At 50.2% G+C, this 24,353-nt stretch overlaps 14 protein-coding genes across 14 annotated transcripts; 5 read left to right on the top strand and 9 right to left on the bottom strand.

Annotated features, from left to right (window-relative positions):
• Positions 1-152: 152 nt before the first annotated feature.
• YALI1_D25400g (uncharacterized protein) lies at positions 153-1,661 on the bottom strand (the record flags this gene model as incomplete). Its single annotated transcript, XM_503058.3, has 1 exon — positions 153-1,661. One exon carries the CDS (start codon positions 1,659-1,661, stop codon positions 153-155), a length of 1,509 nt encoding a protein of 502 aa, XP_503058.3.
• An 863-nt stretch (positions 1,662-2,524) lies between these two features.
• On the bottom strand, positions 2,525-4,684 carry YALI1_D25370g (uncharacterized protein; the record flags this gene model as incomplete). Its single annotated transcript, XM_503057.3, has 1 exon — positions 2,525-4,684. One exon carries the CDS (start codon positions 4,682-4,684, stop codon positions 2,525-2,527), a length of 2,160 nt encoding a protein of 719 aa, XP_503057.3.
• A 1,171-nt stretch (positions 4,685-5,855) lies between these two features.
• Positions 5,856-7,397, top strand: YALI1_D25359g (uncharacterized protein; the record flags this gene model as incomplete). The annotated part of the gene is made up of 1 exon (XM_503056.3): positions 5,856-7,397. The coding sequence occupies one exon, from the start codon at positions 5,856-5,858 to the stop codon at positions 7,395-7,397; it is 1,542 nt and encodes a 513-aa protein (XP_503056.3).
• Positions 7,398-7,421: 24 nt separating this feature from the next.
• On the bottom strand, positions 7,422-8,018 carry YALI1_D25337g (uncharacterized protein; the record flags this gene model as incomplete). Its single annotated transcript, XM_068282787.1, has 1 exon — positions 7,422-8,018. The coding sequence occupies one exon, from the start codon at positions 8,016-8,018 to the stop codon at positions 7,422-7,424; it is 597 nt and encodes a 198-aa protein (XP_068138888.1).
• A 705-nt stretch (positions 8,019-8,723) lies between these two features.
• YALI1_D25330g (uncharacterized protein) lies at positions 8,724-11,276 on the top strand (the record flags this gene model as incomplete). The annotated part of the gene is made up of 1 exon (XM_503055.2): positions 8,724-11,276. One exon carries the CDS (start codon positions 8,724-8,726, stop codon positions 11,274-11,276), a length of 2,553 nt encoding a protein of 850 aa, XP_503055.2.
• A 397-nt stretch (positions 11,277-11,673) lies between these two features.
• Positions 11,674-12,771, bottom strand: YALI1_D25289g (uncharacterized protein; the record flags this gene model as incomplete). The annotated part of the gene is made up of 1 exon (XM_503054.3): positions 11,674-12,771. One exon carries the CDS (start codon positions 12,769-12,771, stop codon positions 11,674-11,676), a length of 1,098 nt encoding a protein of 365 aa, XP_503054.1.
• Positions 12,772-12,938: 167 nt separating this feature from the next.
• Positions 12,939-13,934, top strand: YALI1_D25288g (uncharacterized protein; the record flags this gene model as incomplete). The annotated part of the gene is made up of 1 exon (XM_503053.3): positions 12,939-13,934. The coding sequence occupies one exon, from the start codon at positions 12,939-12,941 to the stop codon at positions 13,932-13,934; it is 996 nt and encodes a 331-aa protein (XP_503053.2).
• A 355-nt stretch (positions 13,935-14,289) lies between these two features.
• Positions 14,290-16,252, bottom strand: YALI1_D25255g (uncharacterized protein; the record flags this gene model as incomplete). Its single annotated transcript, XM_503052.4, has 2 exons — positions 14,290-15,772; positions 16,146-16,252. The coding sequence occupies 2 exons, from the start codon at positions 16,250-16,252 to the stop codon at positions 14,290-14,292; spliced, it is 1,590 nt and encodes a 529-aa protein (XP_503052.4).
• Positions 16,253-16,701: 449 nt separating this feature from the next.
• YALI1_D25250g (uncharacterized protein) lies at positions 16,702-17,232 on the top strand (the record flags this gene model as incomplete). Its single annotated transcript, XM_503051.3, has 1 exon — positions 16,702-17,232. The coding sequence occupies one exon, from the start codon at positions 16,702-16,704 to the stop codon at positions 17,230-17,232; it is 531 nt and encodes a 176-aa protein (XP_503051.1).
• A 218-nt stretch (positions 17,233-17,450) lies between these two features.
• Positions 17,451-18,401, bottom strand: YALI1_D25233g (uncharacterized protein; the record flags this gene model as incomplete). The annotated part of the gene is made up of 1 exon (XM_503050.3): positions 17,451-18,401. One exon carries the CDS (start codon positions 18,399-18,401, stop codon positions 17,451-17,453), a length of 951 nt encoding a protein of 316 aa, XP_503050.3.
• Positions 18,402-19,109: 708 nt separating this feature from the next.
• YALI1_D25216g (uncharacterized protein) lies at positions 19,110-20,123 on the bottom strand (the record flags this gene model as incomplete). The annotated part of the gene is made up of 1 exon (XM_503049.3): positions 19,110-20,123. One exon carries the CDS (start codon positions 20,121-20,123, stop codon positions 19,110-19,112), a length of 1,014 nt encoding a protein of 337 aa, XP_503049.1.
• Positions 20,124-20,926: 803 nt separating this feature from the next.
• Positions 20,927-21,961, top strand: YALI1_D25208g (uncharacterized protein; the record flags this gene model as incomplete). The annotated part of the gene is made up of 1 exon (XM_503048.3): positions 20,927-21,961. The coding sequence occupies one exon, from the start codon at positions 20,927-20,929 to the stop codon at positions 21,959-21,961; it is 1,035 nt and encodes a 344-aa protein (XP_503048.1).
• Positions 21,962-22,292: 331 nt separating this feature from the next.
• On the bottom strand, positions 22,293-23,870 carry YALI1_D25178g (uncharacterized protein; the record flags this gene model as incomplete). The annotated part of the gene is made up of 1 exon (XM_503047.3): positions 22,293-23,870. One exon carries the CDS (start codon positions 23,868-23,870, stop codon positions 22,293-22,295), a length of 1,578 nt encoding a protein of 525 aa, XP_503047.3.
• A 68-nt stretch (positions 23,871-23,938) lies between these two features.
• On the bottom strand, positions 23,939-24,237 carry YALI1_D25175g (uncharacterized protein; the record flags this gene model as incomplete). The annotated part of the gene is made up of 2 exons (XM_068282786.1): positions 23,939-24,096; positions 24,165-24,237. The coding sequence occupies 2 exons, from the start codon at positions 24,235-24,237 to the stop codon at positions 23,939-23,941; spliced, it is 231 nt and encodes a 76-aa protein (XP_068138887.1).
• Between the last annotated feature and the right edge of the window lie 116 nt (positions 24,238-24,353).

Below are 24,353 nucleotides of genomic sequence, written 5' to 3'. Positions count from 1 at the left end.
TAGTTGGGAAATTAAAAATCAAACTAAGAAGCCAAGTAATTTGCAACATGATACTTGACCGCTCATTGACTACAGGATGTACTTTACTTGTTCATACTCTCAACCACAGGTAGTACTCGTTACTCGTCACACACACACCCTACATTAATCAATTATCGAGTATCGCTCGAAGAACGTCTTTCAATGTTCTCAGTGACCCCTTTCTCTTCGTCCTCCATCTCTTCGAGCTTCCTCTCGTAGGCATTATCCTGCTCAGAGCCTCCAGAGATCATCTCTGCCTGTCTGTTTTCTGGACCCAGAAACGTGACACAAAGCACAAAAAAGAAGACACAACCCATCAAAATGGCCATCACCAGACTGTAATTGTACACTCCTGGTTTTTCGTTTCCGAATTTGTCATAAAGGGGAAATGTTTCTCCAATAGTGGCTTCAATGGTTGAAGAAGCAGAAGAAGCCAGGTTACCCAGCTGGTAAGCCACCCCTACCATTGACGATCGAAGGACCGGAGGGGCAAGCTCTGTAAGATGAATAGGGATGACTCCCCAGGCTCCCTGGACAAAAAACTGCAGAAAGAAGACTCCAGCATTGATTCCACTGTTGGTGACAAAGGCCCAAGGGTAGATCAGCGCTCCCCCTATCACACAAGAGATCATGATACACAGTCGTCTTCCAAAGAAAGAAGAAGCGTGACCCACAACAAGGCCACCGGCAATAGCTCCAAAGTTGGCCACACAGTTGGTAACAGTAGATCGGTCTTCGCTGAATCCAAGCTGTTTCTTGAGCATGGTCGGATACAAGTCCTGTGAGCCATGAGACATGAAGTTGAAGCCCCCCATGAGAACAACCAGGTAGGCAAACATGAGCCAGTACGTCTTGAAGGTCATCTTGATGCCTCGCCAGAAGTTCTTTTCAATACCTTCGGCCTCTGCTGCGTTCTTTTTAGAAAGAAGATAGGTGTCGGTTTCAGGAAGACATAGTCGGAAGATGATGATGAGAACAGGAGGACCCGAACCGAACCAGAAAAGAGCGCGCCACCCAAAAGGAGAAGTATCGGCAATGGCTCGGGTGAACACGACACACAACAAGTATCCGAATGCATAGCCTTCCTGTAGCAGTCCCGAAATGACTCCTCTGGCCTGTACTGGGCAGTCTTCGAGGGCTGTAGCTGCTGCCATGCCGTAGATACCCCCCATTGCGATTCCAAACAGAGCTCTGACGGCAAGGAACTGCTTATATGTCTGTACAAACCCGGTGCCCAATTCCAGGACAATAAACAAGACACAGTTGGTGATGAAGGGCCATTTTCGTCCAAAACGATCCGACAGCATTCCGAAGATGACAGCTCCAACAGATCGCAACATGAGCACAAGAGTGATACCCCAGGTGATACTTGTGACAGACACATGGAGACTCTCGGCAATTTCAGATGCAACCAGCGACACAGAAAAGAAATCAAACGAGTCCCAAGCCCAGCCACAGAATCCCACAGCTACAAACAACCACTGCTTCCTGTTCAGAAGTCGAAGGGCAGGAATCGGGTTGATGTGCTTTTTTTCCTCAACCGTGAGCTTTGGAGGCTTCAAAGAAGTGACTCGAGTGACTAGGTACCTCTTGATGTTCTTTGGAGACAGATCTGGTGCTGGGAAGTTGTCAAAATCCATGCTGACATGTATACAGACAGATTGAGCGAGTAGACAGGTCTATATATACGCCTGGATATCAAAAGTCGTGTTTAATCATTAAATGGCGAGATCATGACCCCTCAGGCGTGAACTGCTTTTCCGCCCTTTAGTCTAGCGGTCCAACCACAGTCTTATTGGTGAAACATTGTGGCCATGTGTAGTCCCGGAATGGATAGAGACAGTATTGGTCTGTTATTGTCCCATACGAGAGCCAAGAAGATACTGTGGAGTCTTATATAATGACATGCTCTCAAGTATCTGCAGCCTTGCGCAACGTCTCACTCCTCAACGACAGCTTCTCCAACTTCGTCAGTCCAAATTAGTACGTTGAGTCCCCGCCTCCGGTCCGCTTCTACACGAGTATATACGTAGTTATATACATACTCGTAGCTCTTGTATTATAAATCGACTGTCGGAAAATCTTTTTAGACCAGAGATAGGATTAGAAATGTAGACGTCAAGTATGTACTAGCGATGATAGTCGTCGAGCCCAACCTCTGGCGCACTTTGACTGGGGGCCAAATGAACAGTAGCCTGATAGCACACACGTAGGGGGAGGATTGACGTCTTAATAGATCACAAGTGCATCATCTGCTGCCGCAATCGTTCCTCATTCCACCATTCATATAGTCAATAAGTATACAAACGTATTCGCTTAGAACTTCTCCACTTCCCCACTAAAAAGTACTAAACGACCCGGATCGCCACTTCCGGAAGGATCCACCTACTTGTGCTGTATCTACCCGAGCGCAGGAGCACCCCGGAGCAGAGGCCTTCACCAGCCCTGTTGCTCCATCAGCTGTTCAAAATGCACAATAAATAATTACTTAACTAATCGACTCCTAATGGCCACCCTTGGCGGCCTGCTCCTTAACCTTCAACTCACGGTATTTATCCTGCGCGGCACGTTCCTTCTTGACGAGCCAGTCAACCTCCTCCTGCAGAGCCGCGCTTCGCTGCTCAATGGCAATCTCCTCCATGCGGGCTAACTCGGAAAACACGGCAATCTCGACCTCAACAGACTCAAGTTGAGACCACCGAGAAGTCAGCTTTTTAGATAAAGTAGCCTGGCGCTTGGCATACGCCTTAAACTTGTCCACCAGAGCAGTCTCTTCGGTCTGGCAAGTTTCCGCAAGAGAAGTTAGCGTTTCAACAAGCTGGTCGGATATGATTTCCACACGGGTCTTGAACTCCTCCTCGGACTCGTCGGAACGAGCAACTGTTCCAGGAAGAGCAGCCGTCTTAATATCCTCCTCCTGCACTTCTTGCTCATCGCCCTCCATCAGTTCCATCTCAATCAAAGTTTCGGCATCCACTAAGTCGTCGAGAGAGAACTCAGACTGCATTAGAGCCACAGAATCGCCTTTATTGGGAAACCTAAGCTCCTCCTCTCTGAGAAGAGCAACTACTTCTTGACCGATAGCATCATTGTAAGTAACTTCAGGAACAGTAGCCCGGGGAAGACCTCTCTGAAGAGTCTGAGAACGAGTCTTGAGAGCTTCTTGTCGCTCCTGCTCCTCGGCAATTCTTTTCAATCGAGCTTGTTCGCCCTTATCAACTGGCAAGTTATCTGTAGGCTTCTTTTCCTTATCAGCTTCCTCATCTTCCTCTTCGTCCTCCGCAGTGATTTCGAAATCGTTCTTGGGCTTAGGAAGAGAGGCCAGTTTCTGGCGCAGAATAGAAACAGGAGTAGCTTCGACAGATCCAACCAAACCCAGAGCGTCCCGCTTGATAGGAGTCATCCCAGCAGGAGTAGCTCCTCCTATATCGGATCCAGCAGAAACACTAGTGACAGCCTTGTTAGAAGGCAGCTTGGGGATTGCAAATCCATCTTTATCAGCTTCAGCTTCGTCGTCGACCTCTTCCTCGGTTCTCTTACCAAGCACAGACCGGTTCTCCATGGCCTTGATCTCCTCGATTGTAGTCTTTACTTTCGACTGCTGAACTTGAGGAGTTCGAATGGAGTCGTCCACAATCTTGTCATCGTAATCACCCGACAAGCTTGACGCCACTCCGTCTGCATACCGCTTATGTAGAGCTTCACCCTGAGCTCCCAGCTTCACAATCTCCTCCATTTCCTGATCCTGGATCTGTGGCTCAGGAAGATTCAGTTTTCGTCGCTTGGAAATCTGATCTTGCAAGTCCAACTGTGCCAGTTGAAGTGTTCGCTGAGCAGACGCCGTCTTTTGCTGCTCCTTTTTCTTCTCCTCATCCTCCTTGGACAAAGTTGCCTTGTCTCGCTTTTGTGACGGCCCAGGTGCGTCCGCAGCTGTGCGGTGCATTTGTTTGTGTTGAAGACGCTCCGAGTCGTTTTCATGCTCCTCCTCGGCAGTTGAGTAAAAGCCACGGGCCGGTTTGTGTTCAAAGGGAATATCGGCGTTGTAGTCCATCTCATTCTTCTTCCTTTTACTCAGTCGAGTGTCGATTCCTGCATTTTTGAGCTCTCGTCGCTTCTGAAGCTGACTGAGCCGTCGCGAGTCCTCTAGCATCCGTTCTCGATCCTTTCTTTTCGCCTTCTTACCCTGAGTGTTGGCCAAACGAGCTCGCGCTTCACTCAGCATTTCCTTCTCGTCTTCGTCCATGTCCACGGCGTCAGGCCGGGCAGGCTTGGTTTCGGGAAACTGGTCACCTTCAGTGGCGGGTGCAGATGCCACCGCAGAAGCGTCTTCGCCCTCCACCTCGCCAGCAACTTCAGCTAACAAACGCTCGTATCGCTGAATGCACTGGTGTGCAGTTCGCCCCACAAACGGGGCAATCGTTCGCCATTGTGCAGGAAAGATCTTGGCCAGATGCAGCAGCTTCTCGTCCTCCTCTCGCGACCACTCGATTTTCTTGATGGTCGGATCAAGCCACTCGGTCCACCGAGCCTTGCACTGTTTGGCTGTTTTTCGAGCCAGTAGAGACGACACTCGCGCCCATTGGTTCAGACCATATTTGGAGATGGCAGCCCGCAGGATTTCGTCCTCGACGTTTGTCCAAACTCCTCCTTTGACGTACGCCATGATGTTTTCGTGTGTGTGATGATAGTGGTGAGAAAGTTCGGAGGTGAGCTCATGCAGAATATTTGGTAACTAGAGTTTATCAAAATGATTCAGACGGGAATCGAACTGACCAAATATATGAGCTTGTAGAGTGCTGGAAAAGAAATATATAATATTACAGTATATAAAAAAAAAACCATTAGAATAAAGATATATTAAAAAAAAATTAAAGATATGTGAAAAATCATTAGAATTTTCTAAAAAGAACTGCTGTGAATTATGTAGACCCAATCATTCTCCAACATAAATATCTGAACATACAGCATCTTCTACGCGAAATGAGCTGTCCCTCGCAGTTGGTCCACAAAACTCTACATCAATCGAGCCTTCCAATCATCTCAGAGGGAGTAAGAAATGTCAGTTTCCTGGTGGCTCTCCTCCATCTCCATCACACGGTCTGTCTGAACTTTGACAAATGACGCGTTTCGAGAGGTAAACTCGCACAGTGTTTGTTTGAAATGAGCTGAAGAGGGAAGAGGATACAAACGCAGATTGCAGACATTTTGAGACACTATGAAGCGTGTATGATAACAGAAACATGTGCTGAATCCTGGGAAGCTGTTGTATCGTACCCTCGTCCTGTACATACTTGTATAAGGCGCGCGTGTGTCTGATGTTACTGTATGTGCTCTGCATGTATCATTATATTGACCAATGTGTAATGTCAGGAATATGCCACAGAAGAAGACGATAAAACGTTTGGGTCTTATTAAAACACATACCCCCTGACTTGTCGTACCGGTGAAGCCGATAATACAGCAGCAGATCACGTAGCTCTGCAATTTCCCCCTTTTAATGTATTCTTGTATCCGCACTGGTCGCACTTTATCATGCATATTTCAGGCATACCCATTTCTCCGGAAATGTACATTTTGGGGGTGGGAATGTGACGTCGTGTTGAGGTGGTTGGAGCGGGTTTGAAGACGAGAAAAAGACTGGAAACTGTTCAACTGGGCAGATGGGATTGATTCCAAAAAACGCCCAGTTCCAAAAATCCCTGATTTACCCCATTACTCGGCCTTACGCCGTCTGTTGTGTCTACACTCAATAGGACATTAGCTCCGGATGACAGGCTGGATGTACTGGTATACATGGTATACAGGATTGGTATTTAACACACACTGGCTGACACATGTCTAGTTCCGATGGCGTCGCTCTTCTTCCTTCACAAACGAGCTTTGAAATGTCACGGTTCGATATCGACGAAACAAAATCCAAAACAGACGACTCCAACGGCTCCCAGCCTCTGGGGGGGGGGAGGAGAACATGGAGAAAGCAGGTGAACTTCGCCTTTGTCGCTCTCTTCACTCTCACATCTTTTGCAACAATGTGTCAAGCATCCGTTGTCTGGGGACCCCAGACAAGGGATCTGGGCTGGCAGTTTGAACAGCTCAACAGAGGCTACGCTTTTAGCATAGCTGGCCAGGGTTTGGGGTGTCTTCTGATGATCCCCGTGGCCATCAAATTCGGAAGACGGCCGGTCTATCTCTTTGGAGTGGCTCTGTCATTGTGCACTTCGCTGTGGCAGGCGCAAATGACGTCTCTCCATGAGCTGTACACAGTTTCGTTTTTAGAAGGCATGGCTGCCAGTTTGACCGAGGCGTGTGTCCAAATGACGATTGCAGACCTATTCCCGGTCCAGAGCAGAGGCACCTACAACGGCATGTACATCATTGCAGTTTCGGTGGGCAACTTTCTCATTCTGGTGCCTGCTGGAGCCATAGTCAACCAGTGGGGCTGGAGAGCTGCGTACTGGGCGATTGGCCTGTTTCAGATGGTCGAGTTGGTTGCATCTTTGTTTCTGTTTGAAGAAACTAAACCTGGCCATGTGTCTGGTCAAAAGTTGAGCATATACCCTCGGTCATCTTCAAAGAGTGACGAAGAGGAGAGAGAAACATTGGTTAACGACATGGAAAGACACAACTCGTATGATACCGAGAGAAGCGCGTCCAGAGGATGCATCAAGTGCACCGACTCGTTTCCACATATCCCGTTGGTCACAGTTACTCCTGGCTGGTCGAGTTTCTTCAAGTCTTTCTACACTCCGTTTGTCCTACTGGCTTCGCCCATTGTCGCGTTTGCCGCAATCACCTATGGATTTTTGCTGCTGGCTCTGTCAATGTCGTCGGTAGTGACTTCTCTCAAGTTTGCAGAAGCCCCCTATAGCATGAGTCCCTGGTCCATTGGTCTGGTGTTCATTTCTCCGTTTGTGGGCATGACCATGGGCTCCTTTTTCGGCGGGTACTTGTCTGACTGGGACATTGTGCGAAGAACAAGACTCAACAGTGGCGTCTACAGTCCACAGATGCGACTGAAACTCATCTACCCAGGTCTATTGGCCGTCACGGCAGGTCTGCTAACTTTTGGCATCTCGGTGTCAAGAGGAGTTCATTGGGTGGTGCCAACTCTTGCGTTTGGAGCTGTTTCTTTCGGATTTGGAAGCGTGGGATCCATAGTATTGACCTATCTGATCGACTACAAGGAGTCCCTGGCTGCTCAGTCTCTGGTTGCTGTTGTGGTGGTCCGAAACTCCATCTGTATGGTGGAGTCCTTCTCCTTGTCTCCGTGGGTGGATTCGGTTGGGGTTGACAATGTGTTCATCACAGCGGGCTGTTTCTCGCTGATCCCCATCTTTTTGGCATTGGCGATTGAGCTGTTTCATCGCAAGTCTTAGCCACGAGACATGGTTAGACATAATTTATAGATAGATATAGACATAGACAGACAGACAGAATGTATACGCGATACAATACGACACCAGGGCACGACGGACGCTGTCCAAATGCACAATAGATGCAATAGAACTTTTGCGAGGCTTGAACGGTGTCCGAATGGTAACTCTTGGCCATCTACGACTTGCTGGTCGGTCGTCGATCGTAATCACTGTCTCACTCCTCTCCACTTGTTGACACTGGACGCAGGAACAAGTGTATGCACAACAGTCTAGTTCCACGGACAAGAGGTGGCATCTACGGTGGACAAGTATTGAGCAGGGGTTGGGGTCTTGTTTAGCGTGGATGTTCTCATTTGAATGCCGTTTCTGGTCCTTTATTACCAGCGCCTTCTTTGTATCCCGCCCGACCCAGCACTCGCTTCTAAGACATTTGTGGGGATGTGGGGTTACGAGTAGAGTAATTAGATTGCAGAACGCAGATGGGCCAGAAACTGACGTCTGGCAGGTTATCGTAAGTATCGTGATTACTACCACCGGTGCCGGAAGGTACAGTGCAAGTAGTGCCAGCTTCTGAGGATGAATTACAAAGAAGCCACTACTCGTAGCTCCAATTCTCGCCATAACGCAACAGCTGGCTAGAAACTCGCTTACCAGTCGCTAATCACTATAAGACATTGTCCAAATGACCCTTAGTGTCCGCTCTCGGTTAAGACAGAGCTATGTGTAGCGCGACAAGGGTAGTAGTACCACTACGACTATACTACGACTACATTGTACGATACTCATAGGCCAACATCTTGTGGACAGTGGAACATTGCCTCCATACCGACAGTGTGGCATGCCCCGCTTGTTCCGCTTCTTTTCCCAACCCCACCACCACCCTAGTCTGTCTTTCTTCCATCCTCTTGTCTCGGTTTTTTTTCAGACTCCTCCCCACCCCCCAACAAAGTTCGAGCATAGACTGGGTAAGCGAGGGGTGCATCCTACCAGCATGTGATTGAGATGAGCTGGGACCATGGGCTGTTTACGGAGGCGGGAATAAGCAGCGTGGCACCCCGAACACGGAGCACGCAGCTCCAACGGGATATTGCGCGCCACAAAAACATGCAAACTCGCCCGGTTCGCTCCCGCAAATCGCATCTCCGACATTCTCGCCCATGGCAAAACTAAAACCCCGGTAAACTCAACGCGGGGTGTGTGTCTAAGAACAGCTCCTTTATAGGCTTTGGTCCAAGATTGCATATCGCAGCGAACGACGTGTGCGGTGAACCCATCAGACCATCTCTCATCTTCAGCAACACAACCACCCCCGACAAAGCACACAAAATGGCGCCCGGAATCCCAAAACCGCGACACCAGCGACTGGTGCTGCAGTGCTACCCCGACGGCCAGGCCGCGGACAAAAAACCCAACCCCTCAGAGCTGTCGTATCTGCTCTTCTACGTGAACCACAGACGAGTCAAGCTGGAAAAGGTCGGACCGTTCCTCGAGAACAAATGCTACAAGGACGTGAGCCGAGGCCGCCAGGGCAACGTCATGGTGGCGCTCGACATCTTTGCAAAGCTCATCGAAGAGTGCCACGAAGACCTCAACCTGTTTGCTCAGAACGTGGTCAACACCCTGCTGGACGTGGTCAACTCCGGAGACCTGCTGCTGTGCCAGCACTCCAACAAGGTCTTTGCGCTCTTCTGCCAGTACCACGACGGAGGCCTGTTTCTGGGCGACCCCGAGTTTGTGCGGTCCTTCAAGCAGCTGCTCGAGGTCTACGTGAACATGGCCAAGGTGCCCAACGGCCCCAACAGCGTGCAGTGGAAGATTGTGGGCCTCGAAGCTGCCAAGAGCATTGCTGGCTCTGCTGCCATTGCCACCCAGACCGGATCCACCTCCATTTCCCCCATTGTCCACCTTCTGCTGTCCTCTCTGCAAGAGTCCCAGTCTGATCTGGAACAGCTGGACCACTCCCTGGATCTCGGAGGAGGCCTCCCAGACAACATTGGAGGCTCCAAGCGAAACTCTATGCACCAGGACGCCATCGACAACTTCATTCACGAGGAGTCGCCCGAAAAACAGGTCAGATACCTGTCGTTCCACGCCCTGCGCACATTCTTCGACACAACCTCCGTGGTGCAGATCCAGAGTGCCACACGAGCCATTGTCACATACATCATCAACTCCAACGTGCCCGAGCACTGGGCAACGTCGCTGGTGGTCATTGTGGCCAAGTGGGCTCCTGTCCAGTACCGGTTTGTGATCCTCGTCTCGCTGGTTGAGATGCTCGTGGCCATGTCGCCTAACAATGTCAAGTCCGAACTCGTGGTTGCCGCCTTGATCCACGCCTTGCTCTCCTCTACAGTCAACATGGTCGGCCTGTCCGTTATGGACATTCTGGGATCGCTACTCAACAAGCAGGCTGCCATCATCAAGCACGCCCAGTCCAACAATGAGGCCAGCGGCGCCTTCGAGGAGCTCATTGACAAGCTTTCGGCCTGCATGATCTCCCTGGGAACCCACATTTACTACGCCGACCAGATTTCCGATATGGTTGGAGAGGTTCTGTGGCGATGTACTGACCCTGCTACTGCTGGACAAACCGGCCATGCCGTGTCTGCGGACGACGGAACTGGCCTGCAGATCAAACGACCCACCCGTCGAGTTTTTACCACTCTGTCCGCCAACAACGCGGAGCTGCAGCACTCCTCCGACGAGTCTGTGGGTGCCGCCACAGGCGGAACTGCCAACGGAAGCGCCGGTGTTGGCTCTTTCAGCCACGACAACTCCCCCGACGTGCTCATTCGACGTCTGGCTATCGTCGAGGGTTTCTTCCGACTCCAGAACGAGGAGCAGGACATGACTGCCCACAACTCGGTACCTCTTTCGGCTTGGGACGGCACTCAGTATCTGCTCAACCACGACTCGGCCATCGTCAAGGAGGCCTACGTCTTCTGCTTCGTTGCTTTCCTCGAGTACGAGTTTGGCAACCCTGACAGATTCCAGATTGGATTTGGGCGACGTGGATACAACCAGAACGTGGCCTACGGCTTTGTATCCCATCTTTCCATGCAGCTCAACAAGCTCATCACCAACACTCGAGCAACTAACGGAGATTTCCTGCTTGGAAACTCGCTGCTTCAGAATATTGTCATTCGTCTGCAGCAAGATGGTGTGGTCGCTACCTTCCCTCATATGCTCAAGGCCCATGAGCTTGGCCGTGCTCTTGTCACCGGTCAGTCCTCGGAGTCCAACACTCTGGCCCAGGGAATCATCATCGAGGACATCTTTACTCTCTACCTCAAACAGGTTGGAGATGTTTCTGATGCTGCTGATCTGACTGCGCAGGCTGGTGACGAGGTGGCTCTTCGAAAGAAGCTGGGTCTGTGGCCCAACTACCTTGACTGGCCCGTCTCCTCGTCGTCTCGCATTCAGGATGCCGACGCTCAGATTGATACCTCCATGGTCGCCAAGATGAAGACTCTTTCTCGTTCTGAGGTGGAGGGTCTGTTTGCCGAGTATGTCACCAGCATGCCCCAGGAGACTCGGGCTGAGCTTTTCTCTGACTACGATGACGTCATGACTATTCACTCTCGACAACAGGTTCCCGATGAGAACCTGATTGTCGGCAAGGCTCGATCTCTCAAGCAGCTCAACGCTGGCTCTATTCTCGAGCGACAGACCATGCGAGATGGATGGCTGGGAGACGATGTTAAGAACAACAAGTTCGCCGAGGAGCGAAAGGGTTTCACTCCAACTGTTTCCGATCTCAAGGGCGCCATGGGCGGCAACGCTTACGTGAGCAAGGAGCCCATTGCACAGAAGTTTGATCCTCAGACGTTCCTCAACACGTGGACCGTGACGGATAATTTGGGTGGATTAACCGTTTAGGCTGCGACTGGCTCGTTAAGCCAGAGGCGAACATGCTATTATTGGTAGGCATGTCGAAACAATCAAGGTAACATTATGTAACGACGGGAAAAGATAACTAATTAATACGATTCTACTGTATATTTATGGTGTATTTGGGCTGGTTTTTGTTGTTTTGTTGGATTCGGGAGGTGTTTTGGGATCGTGTATATACCCTCGGTTCAGAATGTCCAACACAGGTCCAATCAATAATTAAAGTATGTACTTTTACAAGTACTTGTACATATAAAAGATGGTCCAGAAACCTCTTATTGCTTCAATCACGTCATTTCAACCTCTCTAAGCCACCCATTAACATAATATCTATATGCGCTATTTACAATATCTACAAGTACTCTCTCTCTCAATGCTTCGCTCATCAAGCAGAAGGGTAGTAGGTGTCCGGCACCTTGATCTCCACCTTAACGTCATCCTTGGTTCGGTACTTTTCCCAAAAGTGGATACACTCGAAGCCAACTTCGATCATAATCAGAACGATGATCATCCATTCGAGACGAACACTCTGTTTCTCAGCCATATGAGCCTTCAGAATCGCCACAACTTCACTCGCGTAGTCGAGCTTTCTGTTGAGAATACCAATCCGCGGTCCAATGTCCAAGTTCTTGGAAATCAGGGCGTAAAGTCGTTCGAGCTCAGGTTCGCTCCAGTACAAGTCAGGGGTCTCGATGAGTTCCGAGTACAGGTTGAGCTGGCCTCTGAGTTGCAGTAGCTGTCCGGTCTTAGTGAGAACCTCCCTCTCGGTGACTCGCAGTTTCTCTCCTGTAGCCAGATGGTCTGTCAGCATCTTCAGCGAGTCAATGTATCGTTCCAGAGACTCTTCAAGAGCGGCCAGTTTGGTGGAACGCGCCAGACCGGATGAAAACGCCACCTTGTCTAGCAGCATCTTCTTCTCCGGGCCACGCAATATAATCGTCTCACCCTTCATGTACGACTTGTGTCCCGCAGGGTCATCGTTAGAAGTAGCTTCCGGTGCCTCTGTCATTGGCTGCGAGTTGTCCTCGTTGGGCATGTTTTCGACGACGAAATCGACGTCTTCAGACTCGTGGTGCTTGTAAGGTCGTCTCTCGGCCCCCTTGAGCATAGCCACAATCTTGTCTTCGGTTTCGGACTCGTTCATGCCCCAGGATACCACTGATCCGTTAGCGAGCACCAGCACATCGGCAATCTTGCCTGCCTCGTAGGGATATTCGACATGGGCGACTTCTCCGGGCAGCAGTATAGACGACTGCAAGAAGCCCTCATTGTGCAACAGCTCGACGGTCTTGGGCAAGTTGTACGACTCACAGGTGGAGATGGTGGTACAGGGCTGTAGGGTCTGAGGTGAGGGTGTCTGTGTCTGGGGTTTCTTTGAGGGGAGACGTCGAAGGGCCTGTTTGGACGACTGGAAGGATTTCACTTTGACTCCGAGCTCGGAAGCCCGGGTATATTGCCACACTGACGTTGAGAAGCGGCGCATTGAGTGTGGGGGTTGATGGAACACTTTTTCATAGATGCATTTGGCTTAGCTGATAAGTGAACTTTATTTGTACAGGTGAAATAGACGAGAATATTTCTCACCACGCGTTTCACTTGAACAATCACTGGTGAGCCATCACCATGCCACCTGAAGTGTGAAACACAGAAATGCTGACTCACGATGAACCAACATGTGATGCTACCAATAATGAAGCCCAACAGCCCCAGATTGACAGACTCGTCGATTCCTTTCGCGAGTCGACAGCCGCTAGTCAACTCATCTGGATGATCTGGAACCTGGGCCACTTGTTTGGTACTCCCATCACCAATATCATCAAATTCCTCGTCTTCATTTATTCGTTAGGTGAAGGAGAAATGCCCGAGGGCAAGACCAAGGCCGAGCAGGTCGAGATTGTGCGCAAGGCGTTTGTCCAAGCACTGATGACCATGTTTGAAAAACCCCCAGGATTTCCAGCCACCCTTCCGGACTATTGCACCTACGAAATGGCGGGCCATATTATCATGTCCCACGCCGGAAAAAATGGTCTCTTTCCCTTTCGCGAGCTCGATTGGACAGCTGAGTTGCGTGCTATGGATAAAGCAGGAGACAATGTGTTGGACGGTATGGAAATCGATATGCTCAAGTCTGTCCTTGGATTAGAGCAACAGGACAAGGAAATGGCTCTCGAGATTATCACCGAGCGATACCCACACCGAAACAAGGCTACATGGCGATCACTGGCAGCTGCTTGGGAAGAGACTGCTACAAATCGATACAAAGGTATTTCCAGGACGTCTCTAGAGAATGGAGATCAAGTGGCAATGTATCTCAATCATTTCAAACATCGATTTCCCGGCGCATACGGCAAGAAACGCTTGCGTACTAGTGTGCATGACCGTGTTTTGGCAGCTGCTTACAAAGCACGGTACTTTTGTCGATCTAAAGATGGAAAAGTAGCACGTATCATGCACTACAGGTTCCCTCACCGATCCGCTTCTCAGTGGCAGGGTCTTATGAACTCCACCTTTGATCAATGGCTGCAGCTTTACAACTTTCCAAAGTTTTACGATGATCGATCTTGGATGGCGTACTATCGTGCTCAGAAGGACAGTATCGAGGCATCACGGAGGCGAAGTCTCAAGGGCAAAGAAAAGGAGGCTTAGATATTTCTTAATGTGTTGCCAGCCGAGACGCGGTGTTCAAATAGGTACATACCTCCGTTGTCTTGATCATGTACAACAGGAAACCTTTCTTCTCGGTTCTCATGCGAGTTTGAACATGATCTCAAGCCAATCTGTTAGAATACTTGTACTTTAGTTATGCTCATTCAGTTCAACTTGTTAGTATATGTCTCTGTTTTGTTTGTCTGTGTCTGTTTTTCTGCGGTGATTTTTCTGTTGTATGTTAGTATTCAATAAATATCTCTGCTGTTAACTCGGTCACGGTATCGGTCTCGGTGTGTAATGTTTCTGCCGTTCACAATTGTCTGCTCTCTCCGCTGCCCTTTCATCGCCCTCCTCACCACGGCATAACAGGAACAGGGATGCCCACCCCAGGGGGAAGAGGGCCGCCTCTCCACATCATGTGCATTGGGGGAGGAGGAGGAGGAGGAGGGAGCAGTCCTCGCCTGATCTGATCACAAATTTCCGGTGGTAGAACCACTGCAAAGTATGGACCTGGAGGTGCCATTGGTGCCATGGGACGCATTCCAGGGCCAGAAGCCATTCCAGGGCCAGAAGCCATTCCAGGGCCAGGAGCCATTCCAGGATGAGGCGCTATTCTGGGATGAGGACTACCCATACTGGGAACTGCAACCTGGATAGGAGATCCTAGTCCTCTCATGGATGGTCCAGGAACGTGTGCCATAGGAGGAGAAGCAAAGCCCTGCACATGTGCCACAGGAGAGCCTGTGCAAGTACTTGTATTGGCCATCTCACTGGCAAAATAGTTGGGCTTGCCGCTCATTCCGGGCTCAGCAGCATGGGTTCTCTCAAAGGGAGGACTCAAAGGCGCCGCCTGGAGGATTCCCAAACCGGCACCTCCTCTGCTGACGGCACTCCCGTCCTCCACGGGTCTATCGTCACGAGACAGTCCTGGAGGAGTCAGAGGAGCCACTGTAGCCATTGGAGCCATTGGAGCCACCGTAGCAAAGCCTCCCGATAAAGGAGACACCACGGGGCTGATATTACCGCCGGACTTGTCTTCTGGGTATCTCGTCTCCATATCTACACTCTTTATCTCGTGGTTGCGCTTCTTCCACTCCTCAAACTGGCTCGTCTCTCGGGCATGGGAGGCACCAATGGAAAACGATGAGAGCGCTTTACTGGTGTCCACCGCGGCCCATTCGATTTCTTGCGTCGTGCCTGCCTTGGCATGTCGGCTGTTACTGTTGAGTCGACCGTCTGAATCTCTTCGGGTCTCTCTGTGGAATTTGGAGCTCTTGGCAGGCTCAAAATACCTATTGACATCATCCCGCGTAAGGCTGGGTCGTCTTTCACATCTACGGGCGTCAAAATAAACTCCAGTGGTCTTGTTGCTACTATTGAACGAGGGTCGGTGGTGGTCAGCACCAAAGCTCTTTCGAGCAGCAGCCCGGTGCCAAGGATGAGTGGGTACGTGGTTTCGGGCGGGGACAGTGTTCCATCCATCGTCATCGTCCTCCTCGGCGACAGCAGACTCGTCGTTGTTTTCGTCAGCGTCAGCAAAGGCAGCAAAGGAGTTGGAGGAAGATCCTCGGCCAGACTTGGAGGTCTTGGCCTGGGTGGCAGCCAGAGCAATGGCAAACTTGGGGTGCACGGCATCGCCACCCTTGTTCTTTCGGCCAACGTTGCCCTTCTGCGACAGGTATCGGTTGGCGTACTCAGTCAGAGAAATGTCCGACTCGGCGACATCCTCTACATCAATGGAGATCTCCACGGGCTTTCGTTCCTCGGCCTCCTCACGGAACCGTCGGAGAGCATCTGGGTTGTTACCGAATGACTTTCGGTACAGAAGCGACTCACTGAGTTAGTATTGCGCCATTGTCTATGTGGAGTGTGTTGTGTGGGGTTGTGCTTGTGCAGTGTCGTGTGACTTTTTGAGTTGAGACTTGGGTTCAGCAGAGGGAGAATAGTGTGGATGATGTGCCATGAAAGACAGTCCACCAGTCACATCAGAGCAAATGTCAGGGGGTGGCGAGACAGGTGAAATTCTTAAGGCGGCACACCACAAGAAGAAAACACTCACGTTCACCCCTACATGAAGATATCTGCACAACACTCCAATGACACGTCACACGGCATAAATGGAATCAGCTTGATCTGGGACAACCGGAGCGTCCCTAGCCGTCCATAAATACAGGCACGCCTTCCCCCGACCCCAAAATTCATACTCACCGTCGCTTGATGACCTTGAGAGAGTTCAGGTCGGTGTTGCTGGCTTCCAGACCAGAGAGCGGCGACTTGGCCAGCTCGTACATCACTTCAGCAGTGTATCGAGGCATTGTGGAAGGAGTTGATTGATTGGCGTATTGATGCTGCGGTTGAGTGGGTAAAAAAAAAGTCGAGCAAACGTGTGTCTAATTTGCAAAAAAACCCCGAAGCAATCCAAAAATCAATTTATGCGCTGAATGAGAAGTCACGTTGGGCGGTGGTGACTACTTTGAAGCGAGGAACGGAGGGAGGGGAGGCGACAGGATTTTTTTCGGCAGGGTAACTCCCAACCAGGAAACTCGCGGCAAGGGCATCTCAACGGGGGCAACTCTAATGTGGCGTTCAAAACACTGGCCCAAAAAAAAAGTGGATTTTTGGAGAACCGAGCTCCCAAGTTCAAAGTTGAAAGCTTATTTGAAATTTTTGGAGAGGTGCATGTTAGAGAGATATTTGTGGAGGGAAATCTACACACACTACACACTACACACCACGACGGCTACAGGACGATAACACAGACAAAATGCCCATCGGACGATCTATGAGAACAGTCAAGGACAAAATCAAGGGCTCGGAGAAGCAGCTCCACCCTTACGCTCGAAAGTTCAAACAGGTGAACCGAGCTTCGCTGCGGGAAGACAAGCTGGTCCAGAAGAAGACTGAGCGAATGAACGCTCGCTCAGACCACTCTACTCGAGTCATGTTTTTTGCAGAAATCGCCAAGAAGAGCCCCGAAAAGCTCTCCTGGACGGTGGAGGAAATCAAGGATATCACAGAGGTCTATCTGTCTCGAGATGACGACGAGCTGGCTGCCCTCAAGAAAGCCCGTCGACCTGGCCGACCTGCGTCCAGCAAACAGGACATGTTGCAAATGAGAACCGACAAGGAGCGACACGAGTACAAAACTGGCTACCTGGTGCCCCATCTGGGAGACGAGGAGACTGTTCGAGCTCTCAAGATGTACAAGGGAACTGGAAACATGTCCAATGCCGTGTTCATTCGAATCCGTCCCGACTCTGAGACTTATGGCGAGCCCGAAAAGTCCATGAGATAGGTTTGCATACTCACTAGATTAATATTTATTGCATCTGAAGTTGAAGAGAAGCTGGGCGGAAAACAATCAAAAGTTTGTAGAGAAGCACAAGAGTATTATAAGTTCTTCACCTATCCTATTTGTACCGGTTACGTCTAGTCAACTGCACAATGCATGCTTAATATTTGTATTCATATATGTCATTATTCGTGGGCATCGTTCTGGGTTCTCAAGTAAGATCAACCTCTAATGGAACAACTGCACTCGCGTTCCTCCAATGCCTTGATATCTCTCTCGTGGTCTCTTCGTCGCTGTTCTCGCTCTCGCTCCCATTGGGCTCGTCGTTTAGTCCCTGTCCATCGCTCATCAATCTCCAACAGCGTATAAGTGACGACAAACGCCAGGGCCGAGGTTCCCATAATCTGTTTGATCCAGCCATATCGCCGCCGTTTGGGTCGTGCGAAAACAACCAGATCGGAGGGATATCCACATCCAATGTACCGCCACCCCTTAGACTCCAGTTTGTTGATGCTCTTGGCATAGGTCTCTGGATGGGGGTTTCTGTTGAGCACAGAAAAGAGATCTTCACTGGCCAGCGAAGGAGGCCTTTCCTTGGTGAAAATCGCCTCACCTCCTTGTGTCACGTATGCATAATCCTGGTCCTCGACCGTCTTGATCGAACTGGGCGTCTCCTGCCACTGGGGAGTGTGTGTTTTGACAGGGGCAGCCTTCTTGTGCTGGGCCTCCTTATTGGACCACTCCAGCTCTCGCTGCTGGCCCTGGAACTTGAGATGCTCCTTCTCGAGCTGCTTGCTCAACACCGTCATGAGCGACTTTGTGCCCGGTTGCTTGGACTCCCGTTTCGGCGCTGCTGGAGCCACTTCTCGACGTCCAGGTTTGATGAGGTCCTCCACGTCGAAATCGAGTTTACGGATTCGTTCGCCCGTATGTGACACTCGATCTCGCGTCGATGACCGCCCGATGATGCTCTCAGCCGTGGCCGGTGGAATTCCGTCCATAAATGCAAAGATCCGGTCGTAGTGATCTGCTCCTTGTTCCCTTGAGGTCTTCTTGTTCGTGTCGGTCTTTTTGCTTCCCAAGTCCTTGGTAGAATAATGGCGACAGCACGAGCTGCGATGTACCACTTCAGCCACCCTTCCCACGCTGCCTAATGGTCTCATAGTGCGCATGATGGGTATTATCGTCGTGTGTGTGGTGATGATTGATAAGCTGTAAAGTTGTGGAGTGGGAGGAGGTCATGCATGTTGGGGATGAAGCCGAGGCGGCGTAGTATGAGAGTCAAATGAGGCGAAATAGTACACAAGTACAAGATCTGTGGTCGCCAAACGCACGAAAATATGTTTTTTCCCTCGTCTTTTTCACTTTTGCACTTTTTTTCAGCTTCTTCTACACTACTCCATCCACTCGGTACCACATCTCAGATGACCAATACCAACTCTACCCAGCTTGGATCAACATTGCCTTGTGGGGTGAACGAGAAATGACGGAGGTGATAAATACCGGCGAAAAAGTGAACAGATCGGGCTGTAAATCGAAAAAAGGGATTTAAATACATCATATAATCGTTTCATACATTTTTCAGTTCTCTTGGGCGTCTTCCCTCAAAGAAGTTTGCGTAAACGTATGTACATACTATACTTGTTGGCTTACTTCAGACAGCACAATCAAAAAACAGCTTTTCTTTACCCTATAAACGAGAAAGAGAGCATAAATAATACAAAATACGTCAGTGGCTGTACTGATCACAGTAGATACATCAACACCCCGTCCCAGTCCTACATCTCTTTATGAATACATCATCTATTGGGCAAAAATGGAGAGCCCACCTACTCGAGGCTATTATAACAATCCTCCCTCCTCCCCTCATGGCAAATGCATCACTCCTTCTTCTTGTCCTTGTCTCCCTCCTTGGTCTCCTCCTTATCCTCCTCCTCCTTGAGGTTCTCCTTGTTCTCGATCTTGTTCTCGATCAGGTTGTGGAAGGCAATGATGGCTCGGACCAGAGTGGAGAGGTAGACAATCATGAGCTCGTCGTTGGACTTGACAGCAAAGGCCTTGGCCCGCTCGTCAGTGGTCTTAGCAGCGTCGGTGAGAGAGTCGTCAGAAGACGAAACAGAAACGTTGGGCAGCAGGTTGAACACATCCTGCAGCTTACCAAGAATCACATGGTTCAGAGGCAACTGGCCCTCGACCACCTTTTGCAGGTAGTTTGCAATCTCGTGAAGCCGTTTGTGGAGCGATTGCAGGGACATAAGCTGGTTGGTGATTCGCACAGACAGGTTGCCGGCCGCGGCGTCTCGCACATCTCGCAGCAGATGCTCCACACCAATCTCCTCGGCCTCCTCGGCCTCAATGGACGACGGCACGTGCACAAACGTTCTGTCGGTGGCGCTGCCGTCGTCCTTAATGTCCTCAATGGCAAAGTAGGCATCGGTGGGGACACCCACTTCCTGAGGCTGGATGTCGACAATCAGTAGCAGGGGGTTGGGGGTGTATCGCTTGAAGAGCTCGTTGATCTGGAGATCGGAGGCTCGCAGATTGGGACCCGAGTGGTACCATCCAATGAGCTTTTCCTTGGCGTTGATCTTCTTGAACATGTCGCCCATGTTCTCCACAAAGTTGTGGTCCAGAAACCACACGTCGGGCTGCTTGTCGTCTTCCTCAAAGGGAATGGCGTACGAGTTGGTGACTCGGATCGTGTTGCCGGTGTTGTCGCCCAGAAGCACGCCGACCACCCGCTTTTTTGTGTTCATGGCGATTCGGTTGTAATGGTCCACTACCGAAAGCAGCACCAGGGGGGCGACCGTCACTTGCTCGTAGGGCAATGACGACACCAGAGTCGTGGGGACTGCTGGTGCCGATCCGTTCTGCGCGGGTTCTACTGTCGTCATTTCTGTGTTGAGAGATGGGATGTGATGAGGTTGATGTGATGTGGTGATAATAGAGAGTGGTGATGCACGCACCAGATAGAGTTAGTTGCCACCTGGATGGTGGTAGTTGAGATAGGATAAAGGAGCGAAAGAGGGGAAAATAAGAGGTGTCAAATGAGTGGAGAGTGTGTGATTTAGTGGCCCAGGTCGTCTGTTGCGATGGATGTGTCGTGATGGGTCATAATTACTAAGCTCTGAATGAAAGGTGATGTCAAGTATAAGCCAAGTATATTAAAAACAAGTCAAGTAAACTCAACTAACGCCACCATGAGGGTAGTGAACAGTGATGGGAACTTGTAAAGTAGCGGTCAATGTAAAAGTTATATTAATCGAAAGAGAACTTATGGGGGAGTTGATTTACCCACAATATGGACAAAAACACTCTCCATATGAACAAAATATCGATGTCCCTAACAGCTCATTTGTCTTCTCTAATTACCACCAGTACAGTATGTACAGTATGCACTAAAGTAGCAAAAACTAGCTCTGTAAAATACTGCGTTGGGACTGTACGCAGAGTGTTCTCATACCTCCATCTGTGGGCTGATAAGATAGTCTTCAAAGTACGCTTCCCGATATCGGATTTGACCAGAAATAAGTTCAAAATAATCACCTTGTCGATGTCTCCTCTGTCTTGTCTTTCCAACCTCATTTTCCCTTCGCCACCTTTCGATAACTACTCTCCACTGCACGCCGCCTTACCGCAACCTGCATGAAACTTACTGCCAGAATTATTTGTCAAACTAACCAACACCACACACAACATGTTCGGACAGCTGATTATCGGACCGCCAGGGTCGGGAAAATCGACCTACGCCTATGGAATGTACCAGTTTCTCAATGCCATTGGTCGCAAAGTCTCAGTGATCAATATGGATCCTGCCAACGACCATGTCCAGTATCCGTGCGCTTTGGACATTCGAGACTTTGTGCAGCTGGAGGATGTCATGACGGAACAGAACCTGGGACCCAATGGAGGCATCATGTATGCTTTGGAGGAGGTGGAGACGGATGTGGACGGGTTTGTTAACAAGATCAAGGAGCTGGGAGACAATGAGTACCTGCTGTTCGACTGTCCCGGCCAGGTGGAGCTGTTTACACATCATGGCGCGCTGCAGAGGATATTCAAGCGGCTGGAAAAGCAGGAGAAGGCGCGTCTCTGCGTGGTCAACCTCGTCGATTCGCATTACATCACCAAACCATCTCTTTACGTGTCAGTCTTGTTGCTCACTCTGCGATCTATGCTTCAGCTCGATCTGCCCCAGGTGAACGTGCTGAGCAAGATCGACTTGATCCACCGCTATGGAACGCTCGACTTCAACCTCGACTATTACACAGAAGTGCAGGATTTGCACCACTTGTTCCCTCTGCTGGAAAAGGAGGCAGGAATGACCAAGTATGCCAAGCTGACGGAGGCTATTGCAGAGGTAGTTGAAGACTTCGGTCTGGTAGCCTACGAGGTGCTGGCGGTGGAGGACAAAAAGAGCATGATCCAGCTGCTCACAACTATAGATAAGGCGACAGGCTACTTGTTTGGAAGTACCGAGGTCGGCGGAGACTCGTTCTGGGCGGAAGCAACTCGACAGGGAGGATATGTGGGTGGAGTTTCTGATATCCAGGAACGGTGGATCGATTACAAGGACGAATACGATGAGGAAGCGCGAAAGGAGCACGAAGAGAAGCTCAAGGAGGCAGAAGAGGCCACTAGACCTTTGACTGCGGACGAAGAGTGGGAGCAGGCTCTACAGGATTATGAAGAGGGTATGGGAGGTCCTGCTATTAAGCGGGAGAACAAGTGAGAGCCGTCCGATACTGCATTTCTTATGAGGCCATGTGTGCTTTCTATGAGTGCTCCACCAACTCTATGAGCTCTCAATGGGCGTCCTAGAACCCATGAGTCATGAACAATAGTTCGAACTAGAGCTGTATTATATTATTAATGTATTGATTTAAAAGGAGAGGCATGTACGAAGGAATATGAGAATCCTTAGCCCTTGATGAGTATGCTGAAGGTCTTTTAATGGATCTTTCCATTCCTGAATCTCCTGAATCTATTTTGTTACTTAAATAAGGGCATTAAAAGAGTGTCTCTAGGACCACCACGAATCTGGAATACTATACATTTTTTCTTCATGGGATAACACCCGGATCATGATGCGCACCGTGCGACCGATGGTGGAGATGCATATGGTGGTCGTTAAGGTGGAATTCGTTTTCGAGGTCGAGATGGAAAGCGTCAGTCAGATGTCCGCCCTCGTCGTGGATTTCCATCAGCTCGGGCATGATGGTGGGGTCTTTTCTGTCGAGCACCACCGACTCCGATGTTGTGTCTGCGTCGACATGAGGAGCGTCTCTGAGCACAGACATACCGGTCTGAGTGGGGTCAGGCTTATCCAGAGCTGTGAATGGCTTCTTAGAGATCATGGAGTAGATCTTGAGCACCGTCAGACGGATGATAAGGATACCGAAACCCCACAGAATGGAGCCCACGGGAGCAGCAACAAAGGCCCCAAAGGCAGACCAATCGTCTCCGTACAGACCCTGAAGCAGAATAAGCAGCTTGATTCCCTCGTGGGCGTTCTTGAAGTAGATGGATCCGAAGATGAACACGGTTATCATACCTCCGAAACCGCCTCCAATGACTTCCCAGCCGGTAATGAAGTACATCTTTCGCGACAGGCCACAAAACATGATGGGAATGACGGCGGCCGAGAAGAGATCAGCAATCAGGAAAATGTTCAGAACGTTGGGGGCCTTGATGGCAACGACAATGACAGGGGCGTTGATGCACAGCACGATAAGTCGCACCCAGACCATTGGCACCTTGTTTCGGAAGAAGTCATTGGAGATAGTGGAGGCCATGGCAGAGACGTTGGAGTCGTAGGCAGCGACAGAGAGAGACAGAGTGAAGGCAATGGTGAAACCAATAACCCATCCAGGCATTTCTAACAGCACGTAGAAGAAGGCGTTGGCGGATCGCTCGTCTCCGTACACAAACTGCTCTCCATCAACAACCATCTTGGCCCAGACAGCCAGCAGACCAGTGAGACCCAGAACAGTCAGAATGACAAGAGTCAGCACAGTGGCGATGGCGCATGCCCAGAAGAGCTCCCGGTTGTTCTTGGAAGCGAAAGTTCTCATCCAGAAACCACTTAAAAAGCAATCGTTGGTGGCAATGGCAACAGGCAGAATGTAAATGAGCTTGTTGGCGAGCAGGTTGGGCTCCAGCATACCGGACTTTTTGGGCTCGGAAGGATCAACATGGAAATAGACACCCAGACCGACACAAACAATGATCAGCAGAATCAAAACCATTCCTCCTTGAATGTTATCAGTGAAGAAGGAGGTGTGGAAACCACCAACAGCAGTGTAGATGGAAGTAAAAATAGCCTCGACAATCAGAACGGGTAGAGCGTCAACTCCGGCCAGTGTCTCGATAGCAGCCTGAACGGCAGACAGCTCAGCCACCATATACAGATACATGGTTCCGATGGTCAGACACGAGAGGTAGAACGAGGTGAGCCATCCGTATCGGTATCTGGTCCACTCTGTGAGAACGAACCCGTCGGGACATTCTCGACGAACAATAGGTCCGACCCATGCGAAAAGCATCATGGGAAGGGCCGAAGAAATGGTATATACCATGAGACCCTCGACTCCGGCCCGCACGGCGATATCTGGATATGTATTGAGCACTCCAGCGCCCATGGCTGGGTTAATTAGAATGTGCACTTTCTCACGCAAGTATTATCTTGGTCGAGTTCGGCGGTGTTTTCTCAGCCTGACGAAGCAAGCACCCGCAGTGCGTGGAGGAAGAAGGGTAGTGAGGCGATCGCTAGGAGCTGCAGTAGTGAACCCATGATATCAGCTTTGTTCAGCCGCGCAGCTTGTTGTTGACGACAGATTAATGAGACATGCAGATGGTAGAGAACGTCTATGGGCAACACCACGGACACCACAAGACCATCCAGTGAAAACCCGCATATCAAATCACCTGCTCACAACATAGCACCACACCATCCACCAGATCATGTCGATGCATCAGATCTCGTCGAACCACCAGAACCGTCGACATTACAACTCAGGACCCCAACTCAGGACCCCAACTCAGGACCCTAACTCAGGACCCCAACCACAGAGAACCACCCTACCCCCTTCCCCTCAACTCCACAAGTCCTCCTCTCGATACTC

The sequence above is a fragment of the Yarrowia lipolytica genome, chromosome 1D (assembly GCF_001761485.1).
Source record: "Yarrowia lipolytica chromosome 1D, complete sequence".
In the NCBI taxonomy this organism is placed as follows: domain Eukaryota; kingdom Fungi; phylum Ascomycota; class Dipodascomycetes; order Dipodascales; genus Yarrowia; species Yarrowia lipolytica.
The sequence above is the reverse complement of the archived record's forward strand: the minus strand, read 5'-3'. Positions and strand labels throughout refer to the sequence as shown.